This window comes from Brienomyrus brachyistius, unplaced genomic scaffold (assembly GCF_023856365.1).
Source record: "Brienomyrus brachyistius isolate T26 unplaced genomic scaffold, BBRACH_0.4 scaffold44, whole genome shotgun sequence".
Taxonomy (NCBI): Eukaryota; Metazoa; Chordata; class Actinopteri; order Osteoglossiformes; family Mormyridae; genus Brienomyrus; species Brienomyrus brachyistius.
The window spans coordinates 1444054-1463512 of NW_026042319.1; the positions used below are offsets into that span (position 1 = coordinate 1444054).

Here is a 19459-nt window from a genome sequence, read left to right on the forward strand (position 1 = left end):
GTCGCATGCAGAGGAATGTCCGTCGCCACGGAGATAAATAGTACTGCCTTTCCGGTCTTAAATTTAGTCTTTTTGCCGGCAGGGAGGCCACCTGACATCTCATGCTACACAGCGAATGTGTAAAGCGTTCTTGCCCTTGTCGATGCTTTCTATTGAGTAGTTTACCAAAATTTGCTGTATGATTCATTCTCTGCATTTTCTCTGCTTGTGTTGGTAGCAATGCAACACAATCCAGGTCCTCAAGTGGAGGAGAAGCCAAAATCCTTAAACAAATCAGAAAATAAGACAGATGTAGTAAAATCCAAATTCTTTTTTGGGTCAAACCGAATGGTAAGACATGTTTTCAATTTTATTTGACTATTTTGTTTTTGGTGTCTTTGATGATTTTTAATAACAGGATTGATATTGAATAAACTGTAGACGTAGTGTTTCCTGTACCAGGATATACAATGTTAGTTCTGTTTGTGCGATACCCTGTCGGGATACTTTGAACGCGGATGTTTAGTAGCAATAGAGCAGATGAAAATTGCACATCTCCCTGCGTGCTTTTGCAGATATCGCTGTTCAAAACGTCCATCAACGACAGAGAGCGGACGGCCAAATGTGAAGGGCGAGGTTACACCAGTGGGTGAGGCAGAGGTGCCGCCGTCAGTGGGAAGGTCTGCGAGTGACACAAGCGAAGCGAAAGGGAGCGACCCAGGAGACAGTGTGGATGGCAGTTCACAGCCGGAGGCCAGGGGGCAGCAGAGAGCACGGGATCCCAACAGCAGGGCCTCGCGCTCTGCCACTTGCACTTTGGTGTAACTCCTGCAGGCGGCGCTAGTGTCTCATTCCAGGTGCCTTTTAAGTGTGTGGAAGAAAAACACACTCAAAACGAATACCACTAACACCTTCACTGGATTCTCTGCATTTGTTCGAATACAGCTACTGTTCGCTGTCAATCGAGATGCTTGCCAATCTCGCATCCATGACTGAATGCAGAAACTGAGCCATAAGTGGGAATTTACTGGTAATGTCACAACTATATGCTGTTATCAGGGGTTATTTTTGTCAGAAAATGATGAAGGTTATTATTGAGGGTATATATGCTGATATGTAGCAAATTTTGCATATTACACACAGTGACTTGGAGTGTAACACTCGGAAGTCTCACTTCCAACATTGTGAGTCTGGTTCCTGGAGTTCTTGCCAGTGTGCTGTTCGGGGCGTCCTCTGCCTTGTGCTCTGCACTTCTTGGTACCTGCTCCAATCCCAGTTAGACCCTGTACTGGATACGCACTAAAAGTATATTTTATATATTCATTATATTTACTACTCACTTTTCTCAAATTGTACAGCACTGCACAAGGAGATAATTCATATAAAAACATAAATGGAAAAAGTCTAAAATGGAAAAAAAAGAGAAAACTGAACTACCTGGCAGCCTAAAACATCATCCTCAAACAACCCGAAGTACTGTAAACATAACATTATGGTTCACGCTGGCACTTAAAGCCGTATTGTTGAATGTCCATCTCCAGTCTGTGTCAGCAGGTCTGTACGTGCACGTGCCCGACCAAAAATAAATACATCCTTTTGATTTGGTAAGGGGGCACAGCGACTTCTGTTAAGGAGTGAAACCTCTCCAAAGTAAGCAGGTAATGACGCTGTGCTGAAGAGACCTTTCAGGGGCACGATGGCACATTACTTTCTCAGAGCGCGAAGCGGCACCCTGATTATCTACGCCATGTGAGTCCCTGAAATGCACATGAGCTCCGATCGCTTTCAATGTGCACGTGAGTCCAGCCTCCGCTAAGCCATTGGCTCAATCCATGAGTCCTTCTTTCAACCACTGACCTTCTCCACGTTTTTATTTATAGATCAACATGATGAACATCCTGTCTATTGCCGTTGTGAACTCTGGTGATTTTTTTTCTCAATTTTTTTTACTAAAATAACTTTTGTGCCTTTATTACTTTTTTATTTCCTGTTATTGAATTCTCTATTATATATGTAGGGTTCAATTTGATATTTTCTATCTGTCGATTTGTTTGTCTTGTAAGAGTGCAGACATGTTTGTTATGACACAACAATCTCAATGCACTAGTGCACTTTACATGGGATCGTAGCACGTTCTGTCTGTGTTTGTGACCGACCTGGTCTCAGTTTTTTACATGTTACTGTGAGCGGTGTGAAGCTGTGCTGGATTCCTGCGTTTGTGAACCTGTTTTTGATATTTGAATCTGTTTGAATGTTTTGATATCTAATGACTGTCATTCATCTGGATACTCTTAGATTTGCATGGCGTAAAAGTAAACTACACAAACACGGAGTTTGACTGGTGACATTTTTTTCTTTTAAAGCTTATTATAACCTAGTTGCCACGGAGAATCCGTCCCATGCATGGTGGAGTTATTTGTATGTGTGTGTTTGTGTTGTCTGTAAATACAATGAAGGCTTCTAGGCCAACAAGAACAGACTTGCACACTCCAGAAATGGAGAATGACCCAGACAAGATAGGTGTGGAGCTGACATTCAGGAGTTAATGAACTCAGCATGAGGTAGAAGGAACATTGTTCTGTTTCCTTAAATATAAAAATACTTCAACTCCTTCCAAGGTGTCTCCAGCTATTGCAGAAAAAATTAAATGAACTTAAGTGGACGCAGCTCTCGCAGCCTAATATGGATATTAAAAAGTCACTGTTTTCCACCTGAAAACCTCCTTTTGTGGGGGTTGACGTTGAACGCTCGTGGGGAAATGTGCGTCTTTAAGTTTTTTCTTTTGGGGGGTGGAGGAATTAAAAGCAGAAGACGTGGTAGGCATATGCTGAAATCCGTGGATGATGTTCAAGTTTGACCAGCGTTGTAACTGGAGAATATCCTCCTGTTTCCTGCGTGGGAAGGCGGACCCAAGCAAAGGTTTTGCGCTGGAGGGTTTCTGCTCATAGATGAGAAAGGGGGCTGCATATGTGGATATGGATTGCAGAGCTGTAGCAGTTTTTTTAGTTGGTGTTCACCTTTCTTTCATTCTGGGATATGAAGGTAAATGCGGGCGATTTATTTGTGGAATTTTGCGCTCAGTGCGGCAGCATGCGCAACTTAACCCTGGTTTTGAAAATAAGTAATACGCTAATAAAAGTTTTTTTTCCTTTTTATTTACGAATTCTCTATTAATACTCTGAGCGCTGATCGCTGTACGTAATCGCTTTAGTTCGTTTAGTTTTAATCCTGTGATGTTTTCTCCCAGTAAAATGTAGTATCGCCTGCGGGAACTGAACTTTTCTGTTTACGTGGTGTATTCCGGATGATCAAAGTAGGGGGTATTCATGACGATACTGTTCTGCTGGAAATATCCGGCTAACAAATCAACACGTGTACAGCGATTACAGCCCGTGTCTTTGCGCCACACGTCTCATGCACTTTAAACCGCACAACTGCAGGGCGACGTTTTCGCATCCTGTAATTTCGTAAATCCAACAGTATTGCTGCTTATACTTACACGAGAGTCTTGTATAGTACAAGATGTGCATTGAGACTGCAGGCCAGTCCGTTTGCATAAGGTATTGAAAGCAAAAAGAGTGAAATGGAAGAAGCGCAGATTGACCTTATTTGCGAAGACTGGGAAGAGACTCCAAGTGTTACTGTCTTACGTTAACCATGGTCACCGAGACATAAAGGGAACATGCATTTTAAATGAGATTCTCCATTAAGAAATCAGTCCTGCTTTGCATCTTCTCAGTCTGTCAGGGAGGTCTGGCCAGGTGTCAGACAGGGTGGTGTCTGTCCGGTATCAGGCAGGTATGTCCTGCCTGGCTTGTGACTAACTTTGGGTCAGTTTAGAGGGATCTACTCACCGATCAGGCTTTACAGCGAGGTCTATGAACGACTGTCAAATAAATTCGTTTTGGGCGAAAGCGGTTTATCAAAAATCGGTCGACTCCTTTTCTGGGATATAAGATGCCAGTGAAACTTGATTGAGGCAAACCAGTCGTCATTGCCGGATTTACGTTCCTGGATGGAATCTGGCTTCTGCCTCACCCTTAGCACCCCGGAGCGAAATCCGGCGAATAATACGTTACAAACATGAATTGCGCGAAAGTATTTGCTTGGCTTTTTTAATTTTCCAGCTCTGGTTTTCTCTATACGCGACTTTTTTGTTATTAATTTCTGTCTAAATTACAAAAAGGCAACTTGTATTTCCTCTTGTTGTCGGATGAAAACAGTAGAGATCTACATGTACGCGTACAAGGATTTCATTTTCTGTACATAAAGGTAAATATTTGGTCACCCTTCTGTGCTGTGTTGTATCTCCAGTACACTAGCCTTACACTCTACCAGTGAAGAAGAACTGGGCTCTTAAAACTTAATGGAAATTCTCCTGGCCTTTCTCATACTGGCTGTTCTGGGTATGTCTCCTTCCTCTGGACCTGGCACAGGGTTCCCTTTGTTCCCAGTGGGGAGGGGGACGCTATAATGGTCCTGGCAAACTGACTGGCAGAATCCTCAAGTCACCTTAACCATGTCTTCAGGGTGTCCCGTTCATTGTGTAACAATGAAAAATGAGGCCAAATTCTGGGTTTAATTTGGTTTATTTAAATCTTTCCCAGCTTGGAGTCAGACAAGATGCTTATTCAGATAAATCACGTCGTAGCAGTTGGCCTTAGATGTCAATTCAAACCATCTCAGTTACATGTGGAAGTCAGAGGACAGACGGATAGAAGTATGATGGCTGATAAAGATGAATCTGAGCCATGTTGTTGCACAACGTGTCTGTGTGTGTGCGTGTCTGTGTGCGTGTCTGTGTGTGTGTATGCGTGTGTGTGTATGCGTATCTGTGTGTGTCTGTGTGTGTATGCGTATCTGTGTGTGTCTGTGTGTGTATGCGTGTCTGCGTGTGTGTGTATGCGTGTGTCTGTGTGTGTATGCGTATGTGTGTGTGTATGCGTATGTGTGTGTGTATGCGTATCTGTGTGTGTGTGTATGCGTGTGTGTGTCTGTGTGTGTATGCGTATCTGTGTGTGTATGCGTATCTGTGCGTGTCTGTGTGTCTTGCCCTTGTGTTTCTGGCCCGTGGCGTGTAATTATTACTGCCCTTCCTGTGGCTGTGATTGGCTCAGTGCATGATGTGGTATCCCAGCTTGCTTCGGATGCTATCGGAAGACCAGACTAGTGCTTTTCATTGGCATGTGAATGGTTTGAGGGCACATGGCAGTCAGATGGGAAGCTGGTGAGGTTGGATTGAGCAGGACAGTGGGCTTTAACTCCCCCCGGAACATGGCCGTGCAGAGTGGGCAAAGGATGGCTGTGCCTTGTGTGTGTTTTTTGCATTTCCCTCCATCAGGCCATCCTCAGAGGCCGTCTGCGGAGGATGAGTGGCAGGCCCAGCAGCCTGGGGCGTCTGGTGCACAAGCGTCCCTGTGGCCCAGAGGAGAACGAGGTTCACTGAAACGGCTTTGCTGAACTGGCTTCCAGTGATGTTAGAAAGTCATGCCGCTGAGACCAGAGCTGGACTGTTAGCGTTTGCCTGACAAATCGCTGGCGGTGACAGGCCTGCACGCAGAGGGTGGGGTGAGGGGGGGGGGGGGGGCAGGGGAAAGGAAAGGGAGAGCAAGAGGAAGCCAGGGAGAGAGTGAAAGCCTCACAGCATAGGGCTAAAAACTGTACAGTTTCCCTTCCTATACAGATTCGCTGTAAGGGGGGGATTGTTAGGACGATTCCAAAAATTTGTAACATAATAGGATTGGTCTGGGTTATGGGCCCAATAGGATACACTTTCATGGGCCCAAAATCTCCAGCTTCACTCCTGGTGTAGGGAGTCACATGTCGGGGGCAGAGCGGTCGCACCCCTGGCGTGGGCAGCCATGCTGCGCCCCCAGGCAAAGAGCTCCGTAAAACTTCAAGGCATATAAATGAAGTTTTATGTGCTTCAAAAATCAGAGATAAGTTGAGTCAGTAATGAAAGGTTCCGCCTGGATGTTTAGCCACCATGTCAGATAGGAGCATTCGGCGGCTGCTCAGGAGGCTGCGTCTGTGGCAGCTTTCCCTCCACTGTCCCTTCTGAAGGTGTTTTTTCCAAGAAAATTGTGCCTTTTGGAATAAGAGAAATTATGTTTTCAAAATGCTTGAAGTGAACAATAAAGCCTTGTCCTAAGTCACTGATATTCATGCAGCAAATTTCATGCTTTGAGATGTAACAGATTCTTGTCACTGCTTGCCAGTAACAACAGCCTGATAAGTTAAAGCACATTCTCATCAAGTCCCAAAGGGGATTTATTCTTCCTGGACATGCTCCCATAAACTTCTGCATCTTTAAATTCACTTTTTTACTTTTTTAAATTCACATCTGATGGACACCTGAGAGTGTCCAGAGTGGAGTGTCACATTGTCTCTCAGACTGACTAGAGTGGACCGTGGCTCTTTGTTTCTCAGAAAGTCCAGAGTGGACAGTGTGACGCTGTCTCTCAGACCGCCCAGAGTGGACAGTGTCTCTTTGTCTCTCAGATGGCCCGGAGTGGACAGTGTCTCTTTGTCTCTCAGACCGTCCGGAGTGGACAGTGTCACATTGTCTCTCAGACCGTCCGGAGTGGACAGTGTCTCTTTGTCTCTCAGACCGTCCGGAGTGGACAGTGTCTCTTTGTCTCTCAGACCGTCCGGAGTGGACAGTGTCTCTTTGTCTCTCAGACCGTCCGGAGTGGACAGTGTCTCTTTGTGTCTCAGACCGCCCGGAGTGGACAGTGTCACATTGTCTCTCAGACCGTCCGGAGTGGACAGTGTCTCTTTGTCTCTCAGACCGCCGAGAGTGGACAGTCTCTTTGTCTCTCAGACCGTCCGGAGTGGACAGTGTCACATTGTCTCTCAGACCGTCCGGAGTGGACAGTGTCTCTTTGTCTCTCAGACCGTCCGGAGTGGACAGTGTCTCTTTGTCTCTCAGACCGTCCGGAGTGGACAGTGTCTCTTTGTCTCTCAGACCGTCCGGAGTGGACAGTGTCACATTGTCTCTCAGACCGTCCGGAGTGGACAGTGTCACATTGTCTCTCAGACCGTCCGGAGTGGACAGTGTCTCTTTGTCTCTCAGACCGCCCAGAGTGGACAGTGTCTCTTTGTCTCTCAGACCGCCCGGAGTGGACAGTGTCACGCTGTCTCTCAGACCGCCCGGAGTGGACAGTGTCTCTTTGTCTCTCAGACCGTCCGGAGTGGACAGTGTCTCTTTGTCTCTCAGACCACCCGGAGTGGACAGTGTCACATTGTCTCTCAGACCGCCCAGAGTGGACAGTGTCACGCTGTCTCTCAGACCGCCCAGAGTGGACAGTGTCACGCTGTCTCTCAGATGGCCCCGAGCGGACAGTGCCTCTCTGTTTCATTCCTCAGTGGGTGTTTCAGGTTGCCTGCCTCGTTGCCGGTTGACCATTTACCCGACATTAAATGCTAAGATGGTGCTGAGAGCTCATCTTCTTAAGTGATAATGTGGTACTTTGATCTGCCCCCTCTATTCTTCCACAGCAGGTCACTTAGGTGGAACTTCTGTCCACACAGACCTAAACATCAAACACTGTCATGCTGGGTATTTTACCAGAATGACTATGGTTAAGCATCATACTCAAGGGTGCTACAGCAGGGCTCATTCTACCTCTTGTCCCTCTTGGCAGTTGGCTTTGTGGACTCTGTTGTCCTGTGAAAAAATATAAATATAGAACAGAGTGTAATTATAATTGCTGGTCATTAGATTACACCTTTCACAGCCTGCTTGGCTTTGGTTTCATCTCAGCAGTAGTTTTACAGATTTACACAAGACCCTGTACAGAAGTTAAGCCACTCAGAACATCTAGATTTAATGCCCCTGCTGTTAAAACCATTTTGAGGTAATTGAATTTGCACAGGGCAAGCCTACTGAACAATGTTTCAATGTGGTTTGTAGTATTAATGCATGCAAACATTTGTATATGCTTTACAATGATTTCCTGTCACTCCTGGTACATAAGCCTCAATAAATCTTTCAGCTTGGTTAATTTACAGTAACCATACAAACAGCTGAGTTTAATGTGCAAAGTAAGAACCATGCCATTAAGTGGGAAGGACCAACAGACTTGAAGATTTGCATACTGGACTATGATTGGTCTGGGTCAATCCCTTCTGGACTGTTCATTGGCTGAAAGATCTGCATAAGATAATAACGCAATACAAGATATGTGACGTGACAATGATGAGATTGTCATGTCAAAGTATTGGCTGTACAGGATCTTATGCAAATATAGACCTAGTGTTAGATCCTATAGATGTCCTTTCAGGTCATTTTGGTCTTTAGCTCCATTTTCCATGGATCACAGTAAGTAAGTAGTGAACTGCAGCTGTGAAGCCAATGTCTCCTGCTTTTGATCTGTGCCATGTCCAGAGTGCACAAAAAAATACACCTCTCCAGGGGAAGGTGGTATTTTTCTGAACAGGCACACCGAAACCGGAATGAAGGGGGGGGGTGTGACATGCTTCCCACTGCATGTTCCCCTGACTGGCATGAATGGAACTGCCCCCCACACTCCCCTTTTCATGTCAGCAGTTCCTCAGTCTCTCCCCCTTCCCCGATGTCTCTTCTTTTCTTCTTTTAGGATCGGGGTACTGGTCCAATGGAGACGACGAGGATTCTTACGCACGTAGATACAAAGGTGAACGCTTTCGCTAACCGCTCACGCATGCTGCTCGACGATGCCCGCTGTCTGTGCTGTCGGCCTGCTGCATGAGGAGACACACACACGCGTGCGCTTGGAGCACAAAGGAGCAGATGGAACTAATTAATCCCATTAAATTAGCTGTTTGTTTAACATAATTAATTATTACATCTTAAATTAGATAACCGCAGTGGCAGACCGGTGAGGTAGACTTTCATGTTTTCCATGTTCAGCACGCCCCACAGATAATATTTGTGTGACTACAATTTAATGAAAGTTTGATGCATTATGGGCCGTTTTTATGGAATGGTTACATTAATCCCCCAGCAGGTGGCAGTCTACGTTTATGGCTCCATTTCACTGCCTGATTTCAGTCTTTTAACACGCACACACGCACATATATATATATATGACCTTCTGGATTTATTCTGTCGTACATTGTTTGGAAACTTGGAACTGCAGAATGGAGAAAAGGCACAGAGGTTTTTGGAAAGTGGGAGCATAACGGGAGTTTGGACAGAGCTGTTCAACATAAATGAATCCCCGCTCTGTTCGCGGAGTGGAGGGGGTAGGAAACAGGATGTAATTACCCTATATGCTCTGCACATTTATGCTTTTTAAGAGTGCCTGTGCTTTTCCTAAACAGAGCTTGTTTTACTGAACAAATCAACCTGAAAGTAGTGCTAGAGGACGCCGCATTATTATTTACACAATTACTTAGTGGCATTGGTATGACTCCAGCTTTTGTTAAAGTGTCTCCACCGTCCTTCGTGATGTACTGAACTCCAAAACGGGGCTCTGGTGTAGGACCACGGTGAGTAAAGACCAAAGCATCCTTGCTCAGTGTATATCGGCAGGCGGTGATGTGCTCACCTTTGGACGTTAGTGTTTCCTGTCAGTTGCCTGTAAGGTTTAATCAACGATAAGATCTTAAAGTTCACAAAGCTCTGAGTTTTCTTGGTATTGGGTTTTTTTGGAATCGAACGAAGAGGTGGTCGTCTCCATGTCTGCCACACCGGGCACGGGTCGTGGATGAGGCCTGCTGCCTATCAGCTTGTAAATAATCAATAGCCAAGGAGACGCCAATTATCCAGGGAGGAGGTTACACATTTATAATCACAAGCACCTCTCCTTGGCAGGAACCCCATGGTGCGCCCCCATAAAGGTTAAGCACGGGTATGTGAGCTGTCGCACGCCACGGGGGGAGCACTACTTGAACGTGATGGGTGCCCGCTGTACCATCCGCTGCAAGAAGGGCTATGAGACGTACGGCTCCAGCGAGGTGCTCTGCTTGGCCAGCAAGCGCTGGTCTGCCAGCTATGCTTGCCGAGGTGAGGTGCCGCTCCTGCACTGCCCCTAGTGGTAGGCATTAGAATCACGTTTTAACTAAAGGAATCGTTGTGGTGGATTAATTACACAGGCTTAACCAAAACAATCCATCTCCATAAAAAGTCAAAGGGGTATAGTGGTGGAACATAGCTGATGTGTTCTTAGTACACAGAACAGAGACATGTGACTCTGTTGCTGTAGAGCCAGCAGGGGGCACTCATGACCCATCTTGTTGAGCCTGCAGAGATTCGGTGCCCAAAGCTGGACATGCCAGCCAATGGAGGATACAAGTGTTCCGACGGCTCCTACTTTAACTCCAGGTGTGAGTTCTTCTGCTCTCCGGGCTACACGCTGAAGGGGGAACGTTTCGTCACCTGCCTGAGCAGCAAGACCTGGAGTGGAGGACAGAGCACCTGCCTGGGTGAGAGTCTTCAGGTGGATCATGAGGGGACAGACACTCAGTGCTGGTGTGTTTCTTAATACCAAAAATGCAAAGATTGTACTTGTGGTCTTAGCGAGGTCGGTCTTGCTAACATGCCTCCGGAGAGCGAACTTGGGGCGCAATGAATCATGGGATTGTTCTCATTTGATGAGCTGATGCATCCTTGATATTTGGGGAGGAGCAAGAACAAGATCTGAGAATTTTTACCGTCCTCCGTACTTCTGTTCTTGAGTACTGGAACTGGTCTTCAGCATTGGAAGGTGATGTAAGACGGGTATGAGAGAACACAAGTATGGCCAAGTACGCATATTGAGACACACCCCTGCTTTTGGGCCACAGTGATGAGGTGTAAATGCAGACCAATCAGGATGTTGGGTGCAGATTTTAGGATGACAGTGGCTCAGTTCTGACGTTGGAGGAGAGGTGTGGACAGGTTTTATGGACCAAATCTGGATGTAAGGGCATATATTTGGGTATGGATGGCAGGGACATGTACTATGGGAGTACCCTGTGTGTTTTGGGGGGAGTGCGTTTGATGCTAGTTTGTTCCATACCAGTGTTGAAACCAAACCGACTCCTTTGCCTGGATGTCCTGCAGGTCACAATTCCAGACAGTTCTATCAACTCCAGAACCGTAGCAGTCTTTGTTCAAGAAGACCAATTTTCAGTTGGCGTTAGGTTTCTAGGAAAACCAAAAGCTACACAACCTTGCTATACATCAAACCCCCAACCGCCCCCACGGCTCTTCTGCATTACCCCATCATGGAGCAACGTGCTGAATGCCACATGGATGGGTCGACTGTCCTCCCGAACCGCAAGATAATGAACTGCCTGCAAGGCAGGAGCGATTGCAGCACGGAATGTTTTAATTAGCGTTTAGGGAAGGCAGTAATTGACTTTGGTTTGCCTGACCGAGCTCGTGCAAGACATGCAAATTGCACGTCTCCGAGGCCTAATGACTGGGCACGGTAGCACCTTTGGCTGAGACTGGCGTGTTTACATTTTTCGGGACTTAATGTAAGATTAAGTTTGCCCGAATATCAGCCCAGACGTGAAATGCCTCCGTAATCATAAGCTGTCTGTTATCAGAAGACAGAAGTGCCAACCAAAGTTAATTTGCATCCAAAGTTTTTCAGTGAGGGGAAAAACCATGACCGGTGAATCTGGCTGGAGTTATTTCCTGGCATTTTCTGGCTGTTGAGTCACACGCTGGGAGGTATGAGATTCACAGCTTAGCCAGGAGTCTTCTTGTACTGGAGCCCGGATGACCCAAACTTGTCCATGTTGGTTCATGTTCCTGGTATTGAGTCAGTTCCAAAGTGGAAAAAAACTGGCCACTAACTAAAAAAATCTCTCTGTGAAACATCGAGAGGGTCTGGCCATTTTGAATGAGGTGGACAAACTGCTGTGGCTGCCTGTTACCCATCGTGGAGCATAAAGTGTGTGTGGCGTGTTAGAGAGCCCTGGGTGTCTGGTGGAAACTGTCCTGCTCTCCGGGATGTTGGCTTGTTTAGTTAGAGGGCAAAAGTCTCACTGTGAAGGGCTCCAAATAAATCCTCTTCCAGGAATAGCTGTGTCCCGTAGATCCATTTGTATGTTTTCACAGAGGGTGAGATATTTTACTACATAATAAAAGTCAGTGCACAACAACCTCCTTCTTTCTTGGTGTCTAAAAGGAAAGTCTGTCCGTTTGCATCATCATGGAACTGCATCCACCGACCTGCCTTTCCAGGTCACAAGCATGCAAGTGTTTCTAGCAATGTCCTCAGCTGGCCACACCCCTTAACTGGCCACACCCCTCAGCTGGCCACACCCTTCAGTTTGTCATACCTTTGGCTGGCCACACCTCTCACTTGACCACACCCCTCAACTGGCCGCACCCTTCAGTTGACCACACCCCTAGGTTGGCCTTCAGTGGGTCACATCTTCAGTTGACCACGCTGCCTTATTGTTCATGATGTTTTCCAAACTCCTATGAGAGATGTCAGGTTTCGCTGGGGCAGCAGGGTGAGCCATAGCTATTGCTGAAAATGACATGTTTCACACCTATACTCAGAAGGAAGTGTGTTTTCTCTTTGTACTTCATTCTGCTACAGTTTCTGTGCCAACATGGCTGTTCCAGTGTGCTCAACGCGGGATCTATCCTACGAGTGAATTTACAATACTTTCAGGAATCGCATTTCTTTTTTGTTTATCATTCGCACTAATTTGCGCTTCATCATGCAATATTAACAGCTAACGTGAAAGAGCAGCGGATACCCAAAACCATCAGTTTCTCCCTAATGCGTTGTCATTGTGTGTCTAATGACACCTTCCAGTAAATGACAGCCTCTGGTATGTTCTCTGCCTGCACTGCCAGCATGGATTTTTTTTGATGGTGTTATTGTCTGAATTTAGGAAGAGAAGATAATGTTCCTGTTGTTATTATTATTATTAATATTTCTAAATTGCCTTCTTATTCTGAGTTGTACAGAAATGCTGGAATGGTGACCTGAATTTAAAGTAAGCTGGTAAACTTGCCCAGTGCACCTGGTACCCAGTGTAATTAGCAGATATTGGCAGAACACATGTATCCAAGTGGAACCACAGCGCAGGTTCAGGAACCACAGTACAATGTTCATGGAACCAAAGAGCAGGTTCTAGAACCACAGTAGTGTTTTTGGGACCACAGTGCAGGTTCTGGATTCTTTTCCCGCCTTCCCTGCTATTGGTCAGCTGGATCCAACCCTTTTCCCCCCAAATCCCCTAGACATCGAACCCCCCAAGATCAAGTGTCCCAGCATCAGGGACAAGACGGCAGATCCTGGGAAGCTGACGGTGCGGGTGACTTGGGACACACCAGAGGGGAAGGACACGGCTGATGGCATCCTGACGGAGTCAGTGTGCCCCTGCTACGCCGCCTCTCTCCACATCCACAGAGTCAGCGTATCTCTGTAGTGCCTCGGCCTGACAGGTCCTCTTCTGTCCCCCCCCCACCCCCAGCGTGATTCTGAAAGGAAATCCACCTGGCACCCACTTCCCCGAGGGGGACCACAAGATGTCGTATACGGTGTATGACCGCGCGGGAAACAAGGCCTCCTGCAAATTCTCAGTGCGGGTTCGAGGTCAGTGGCGCCTGTAAACATTCTTGCATGTTCTCTGGGGCTTCACTGCTTCTATAACTGCCTGCCGACCCTCACGACTGCAAGGAAGGTGAACGTGGAGCTGTTTTTCCAGACTTTATGTGAGCGGTGGATTGGCTCACGTCTGACGTTACGTAATTCTGGCAGCAGAGCCTCCGAAGCCACGTGCCGTCTAAAGGAGGAAAAAACTGGCTGGTAAAACTGATCCCAGGTCGCTCTGGATGACAGAGAGCTTGGGAGATGGAAGGGCATATGTCAGTGTAAAAAAATACATTCTGTAACCACAAAGAAAGGGAGACAGGTGCTGGGGAAGGTAATAAATGTAGAGTTTGTACAATATAGTCAAGGCTTCAGAGGGACACAAATCACAGCACCACCGGGCTTTTAGAAGTCGCTGGAAATTGATTGATGAAACGGACAGAATGGAACTGGGTTGTTTTATTCTCTGTGACACAAAAGGGGGATGGTTGGGGGCAGGGTGGAGGGGGGTGGGGGGTTTGGGAAGAGCTGTTTTTATGTTGTCAGCTCTGGGCCATGAAGCAAACGTGGACCCCACCCTGTGTCTGGCACATTTTTTATTGCCGTTAAAATAAATCACAGCTATTGTTTGAAACATGTCCGATCTTTTTCGCATCAGTCGATTGCATGTGGTATCGAAGCACCCAATGAAAAGCTGCGATACATGATGTGTCCTGCTCCTGTCTCTGAAAGGGGGGGAGGTGTTTCATTGCAGGGTTTTTTATTTTTGAGATACGCTGGGTCGCAGGAAGGGGCAGAATCATGGTGTCCGTAGCAACGGTACCCGCCTGAACCCGAGTGGCGGTAACAGCTTGTGCTGTGCTGTGCCTGTGGTGATGATGGCGTTCCCATGACCGCGGGGGCCTGCATTGTGCCCAAGACTGTGCCCATTAGGTGTGGGTGGCTTCCGGGAGCCATGGGTACCGGGTCTCAGGACATTCCGTTAACATCCTGACACAGTCACCCTTACTGCTGGATAGCTAGGCTGCGGATGGCTTGTCATGTTGAATTATGTAATCTGCTACAACAATAACAGCATATTCCGTGATGAGTTGGTTTGTGCTTTCTTACTATACTTACATTACTACATTTCCCAAATTTACTAGATGCGTTTGTCCAAAGTGATATACAGGTGAGGAAAATGGCTTATTATAAAGATACGTGCCGTCAAAGATGTGACAAGGTATATGTGCAGCTAAGCTGATCTCCCATGAAGGCCCAGGTAAAGTGTAAGCAGCATTGGAGTAGGAGCTACAGAACAGCTTCTAACAAAGATAATGAATTATTAACCCATTGCTGGCATTCCTGGCAAATACTCTCATCAAAGGTAACATGACGATTTGAGTCTCACATACTGTTTACTTGTTTTTCCATTTGAATAATTCAGGCAATATATATTTGCTAAATATATATTCCCTCAAGGGTACAACAGCCGAGTCCCCGCTGGGATTTGTACCCTCAGTGGTGCGTGTCCCCTGTGCCCCACAGTGCGCCGCTGTGGTCCGCTGACCCCGCCCGAGAACGGCTACATGAAGTGTGACAGTGACATGGACAACTTTGGTGCCACCTGCATGTTCTCCTGCATGGGCGGGTTCGAGCTGCAGGGCAGCAGCGCCCGCGTGTGCCAGTCCAGCCTGACGTGGGCCGGCGCTGAGACGACGTGCTTACGTGAGTGGCCACGCCCCTTTACATAACTTTACATATTTAACAGCTTTTGCTAGCATGGGAGGCGTGTCCTGTTCTTCACGCCTACGAGGCAATGAGGAGGGCAGAATGACGGGCCGAAAGAGAATCATGGGGAGGAATTGGGGGATGAGAGCGTGGATGGAGGCCAGGTCCAGACCTTTTCTTCGAGGTCAGCAAAGCGGCATGGTGGAATGCGCCGGTCTATCTGCTGAGAAGGCTTTGAGAGGGAGTGAGCTGTGTGTCTCATGTTGCCTGTAAGACCTCATTACAACTTGGAGTGGTTTGGCTGATATCCGGCAAACACAAGGAGCTCGGGGGGGCAGGGTGGGGGGGGAGGGGCGGGGGTTGTAATGGGGTCACCAGCAGAGTGCTGTTGCCTAGACAGCATCTTACTGTGAGAAGTTCCCTGGAAGTGAGAATGGCTTGTAGGGGATGGGAGCAGATTTTATTGACCGGAATGTTCCGGGAATCGATAGAGAGGGACCGCCGGCACGTCTGGGAAGATTAACTTGGCCTGGTTGGATATATTGCTCAGGTTGAGAGTGAAGTGGGGTAGCTTTTGGCACGAACGGCAGCTGTCTGGGATACAGCATGCTGCATTTAGATGGTAAAATAACCTTTAATTAGTCATTCTAAGGTGGGGATCATTAATACAATAGAATAACGATAATTTATTCACCCCTGTGGGGAAATTTTCTCATTGCCTGTATGTCCCATCTGGGTCTCTATGAGACACACAGACTTGCGAGAGTCTTGCTCAAGTGCCCACGGACATTTGACTATTCCGCAAAGGCCGGGTCTCAAACCAGCGACCTTCCGATCACAGGCACGGAGCCTGAGCCCGCTGAGCCATGTATGATTAGCCTAATTAGTCTTAAAGAAAGCTTATCCACAGCACCCTTAGGTGTGGATGTCGGATCATTTGGGAAGTGGCTTGGTCTTAGGAGCCAGGCGTCTGTGTGAATTTGTGTGACCGTGACCCCCCCCCACACCAGCCATGAACATCAACGTGGGTGTCCGCTCCGCAGCAGCCCTGCTCGACCAGTTCTACGAGAAGAGGAGGGTGCTCATCGTGTCTGCCCCCACTGCCGCCAACCACTACTACCGCTTCCAGATGGACAATCTGCAGGTGGGTGGGTGGACAGCTGACTCTGGATCAGTTTGGGGGGGGGGGGGGGTTAGCAATGTGTTTTTATAGACTTTTTATTTAAACATTACAGATTTATGGTTTCCCACTATAATGAACACTTTGAATGTTCTTTTTTATATGTAAAGTGTGACATTTTAAGCCCCCATACTTTGCACATTGTTTTTCTTCCTGGGGGCGACTGCTGATTTGCCAGAATGCGGCATGTTTTGAAACGTGACCCTCCTTGACTTTCCCTGAAAGCCTGCTGTCCCTCAGCATGCACACAGCACCAGCCACCCATCTGGACGGTCGCCTGTTTGCAGCTTTAATGGTTTCCTGTGAAACAGGATGAGCTGCGAAACTAGTATTTCTGTTCGGTGGGTCTGTTTTTTAAAATAAACAAACAGGTTTAAAAATGGCGTCGTCAAAAAGTACCAACAGTAACATCTGTCATAATAACGAGGACAGTAATGACAGCGTGAATCATCCGAACACCAGATGGACTGAATTTTTCCCCTAGACTCCTAAACTCTTCCCCCTAGCAATCGTTATCTTTATGAAATTTCGAAAGGCACCTTGATTCTGAACATTCTTATGTTGGGAAAGAACATTGGGTTTATGGGGCCATTAACTGTTGAGTTAAGGGTTGGGGGGTGAAATCCAAAGCAAAGTGCCTGTGTGTGCACGCCTCTCTGCTTGTGTCTCTCTGTGTGTGTCTCTGCGTGTGTCTCTCTGCGTGTGTCTCTCTGCGTGTGTCTCTCTGCGTGTGTCTCTCTGCGTGTGTCTCTCTGCTTGTGCCTCTCTGCGTGTGTCTCTCTGCGTGTGTCTCTCTGCGTGTGTCTCTCTGCTTGTGCCTCTCTGCTTGTGTCTCTCTGCTTGTGTCTCTCTGCGTGTGTCTCTCTGCGCGTCTCTCTCTGCGCGTCTCTCTCTGTACATTTCTCTGCGCGTCTCTCTCTGCGCGTCTCTCTGCGCGTCTCTCTCTGCGCGTCTCTCTCTGTGCGTCTCTCTGTACATTTCTCTGCGCGTCTCTGCGTGCCTCTCTATGCACACGTCTCTGTGCATATCTCTGTTCATGTGCTTAAGCTCTTGCTGTCTCCCAGCACGCCCAGTGCGGCCTGGACCTCCGGCACATCACGGTGATAGAGCTGCTCGGCACATACTCGGCGCAGATCGGCCGCATCCGACACAGAATCATCCCGCCCGCTCTGGCCCTACAGCTCAGGTACCCAATGCATGCTGGGACACAAAAACAGAATTAAATTATACAGCAACGTGGCCTTTAATCATTTTGTCATTTCTGTTCTTATGTTTACTGATATGTAAAGAACAGGTGTTTTGTTGACGCATTTCAGTTGCTGTGGGGGGGGGGGGGGGTTTCTGTTTCTAAGTTACGGGTGTGAAAGGTATTCTGAGATGTAAAGCTAATATAATTTAACAATAATTTAACATTTATTGATATTTTTTCTATCAAAAGCCGTAGTTTCTATTAATTACTATAGCTGGATGTTTTACCGAGTAAGTTCATACAATCTGCTGCTCTCAAAGGTAAAACAGCAGCTCACTCGGGGGCCTGACCCTGAACCTTAAGATACCTGTTACTTTGTTCCAGTCCAACTTTAATCTAGCTGTGTGCCATCTGCCTTTGCTGAGCCAGGCTCGCTGTAACAGTGTGCGCATCTGTCCTGGCCAGGCTGCTGCTGCAAATCTCCCAGAGCAGCTACAACATGGTGCTGCTGGACAAACAGGGTGTAGACAAGATGCGCTACACCTTTCCCATCACGGCCGCCGAGCTGTTCACCACCATCGACACCTTCCCGCTGCGCAAGGACGAGATGCTGCTGCAGCAGCAAGCTGGCCAGAGCTGCCAATCCTAACCCTCCTGGCCATGTTTCTCCCGCCTCTGCCCCTCTCCGATTGGCTGGACCACTGTGGGGGTGTGGCTAGGAAGCCTATGTCCTACCATCCTCCTCCAATAACAGAGACCAGTAATGAAGTGACCACAGATTTAGAGGACCGGCTTGGAGGTGCGGTGTAAACTTGCAGCTTGCAGTGTCCTTTACACGGGACCTAGCAGAGTCACTGCCATTTGCCTACCTTCGTCCTTGTCCCCACCACGTCGCATGGCAATTAACATTCGCACCAAAGGCATTCTGGGTACTCAGTATGCATGACTTTTGGAATTGTTTTGTGTGCCTCGTATTCATTTGGGGGTTTTTTATTACGATGGAATACGGTTTTTACCTATTACAGTTCTCTGAAATTCCATGCTAAAGTCATCCACGTGATTAATATTTATGTTTTTACAATCACAAATCTTAGATATTATGAATTTGCCGCTGGATTTGCGGCTCTGGCTTCTACTGGTGCAGAGGCGTTTCTGTGACATCAAGAAATAAAGTATCAGTGCTCAGTGTTTGTGGCGTCATGCTGTAATAACAGCAGCAGGACTGAAGGGGCAGGCATTAAAATGTACACTGACCTGGTCTGGCGAGTACAGTTAACAGACACATAAGTGAAAAACTACCCAACCCGTCTTTCACTGTGCTGTGCTTTGCCAGGGTTTTCCTCACAATGACTGCAGTGTGTAAGTGTGTGTACGCCTGTGTCTGGGTGCCCTTCTGCGCACGCAAACTCGCACCCCGAGAACGAATCCACCACAGGTACAGGGTGAAGTCGCAGACAGCAGAATATTTTTATTTTGGCAAAATAGTGTAACGACACATTAAGGACGAAAGGGGAAATGACTGCGGATGAATTTCAATTTATGCGAGACTCATTTAGTTTCACAGACACAGCGGGCAGGCGTTCTGATGAGAGTGGCTGTTCTCGGCAGACTGACCAAAGTATTGCACTTGTCACTCAGGAAAAACAGCAGACCGCAAAGGACCTGACAGCCATGTGAGGTTAAATAATACAGACAATATATATATATAATTAATTTCAGGTAATGAAAATACACGGAACACAGTAAAACACAAAATCCTGACGCCCTTCAAGGGGGTACGTTTGGAACAAAAGTTTAGCACTTTTTGTGATGTCTGAAGAAATCCAGAATGTCACCTAGGCTTGTTCTGATCCGATTCTGGGAAACTGA

General features: G+C 47.2%; 2 protein-coding genes across 3 annotated transcripts in view; both read left to right on the forward strand.

The window, feature by feature from the left end:
* Positions 1 to 2311, forward strand: part of rpgrb (retinitis pigmentosa GTPase regulator b) — a 19444-nt gene extending 17133 nt beyond the window's left edge. The window contains exons 16-17 of the mRNA XM_048999144.1: positions 218 to 330; positions 555 to 2311. Coding sequence (XP_048855101.1) covers positions 218 to 330; positions 555 to 632 — 191 coding nt within the window. The 3' untranslated portion in view covers positions 633 to 2311. The remainder of the gene's footprint in view (positions 1 to 217; positions 331 to 554) is intronic.
* srpx (sushi-repeat containing protein X-linked) lies at positions 1642 to 18778 on the forward strand. 2 transcript variants are annotated; one of them, XM_048999158.1, is made up of 10 exons: positions 1642 to 1775; positions 8580 to 8636; positions 9779 to 9970; positions 10213 to 10389; positions 13160 to 13286; positions 13393 to 13514; positions 15039 to 15218; positions 16232 to 16365; positions 17466 to 17587; positions 18056 to 18778. In XM_048999158.1, the coding sequence occupies exons 1-10, from the start codon at positions 1742 to 1744 to the stop codon at positions 18237 to 18239; spliced, it is 1329 nt and encodes a 442-aa protein (XP_048855115.1). In that variant the 5' UTR covers positions 1642 to 1741; the 3' UTR covers positions 18240 to 18778. The 2 variants fall into 2 exon arrangements, with proteins under 2 accessions (XP_048855115.1, XP_048855114.1); XM_048999157.1 differs by lacking the exon at positions 1642 to 1775 and adding an exon at positions 2511 to 3021.
* Positions 18779 to 19459: the final 681 nt, after the last annotated feature.

Excerpts from the sequence above, each read along its gene's own strand:
- srpx (XM_048999157.1), top strand. The coding sequence starts at position 2,928 with ATGAGAAAGGGGGCTGCATATGTGGATATGGATTGCAGAGCTGTAGCA. Across the intron at positions 9,971-10,212 it reads TGCCAGCTATGCTTGCCGAG|AGATTCGGTGCCCAAAGCTG; the intron begins GTGAGGTGCCGC and ends TTGAGCCTGCAG. Across the intron at positions 17,588-18,055 it reads GCTCTGGCCCTACAGCTCAG|GCTGCTGCTGCAAATCTCCC; the intron begins GTACCCAATGCA and ends TGTCCTGGCCAG.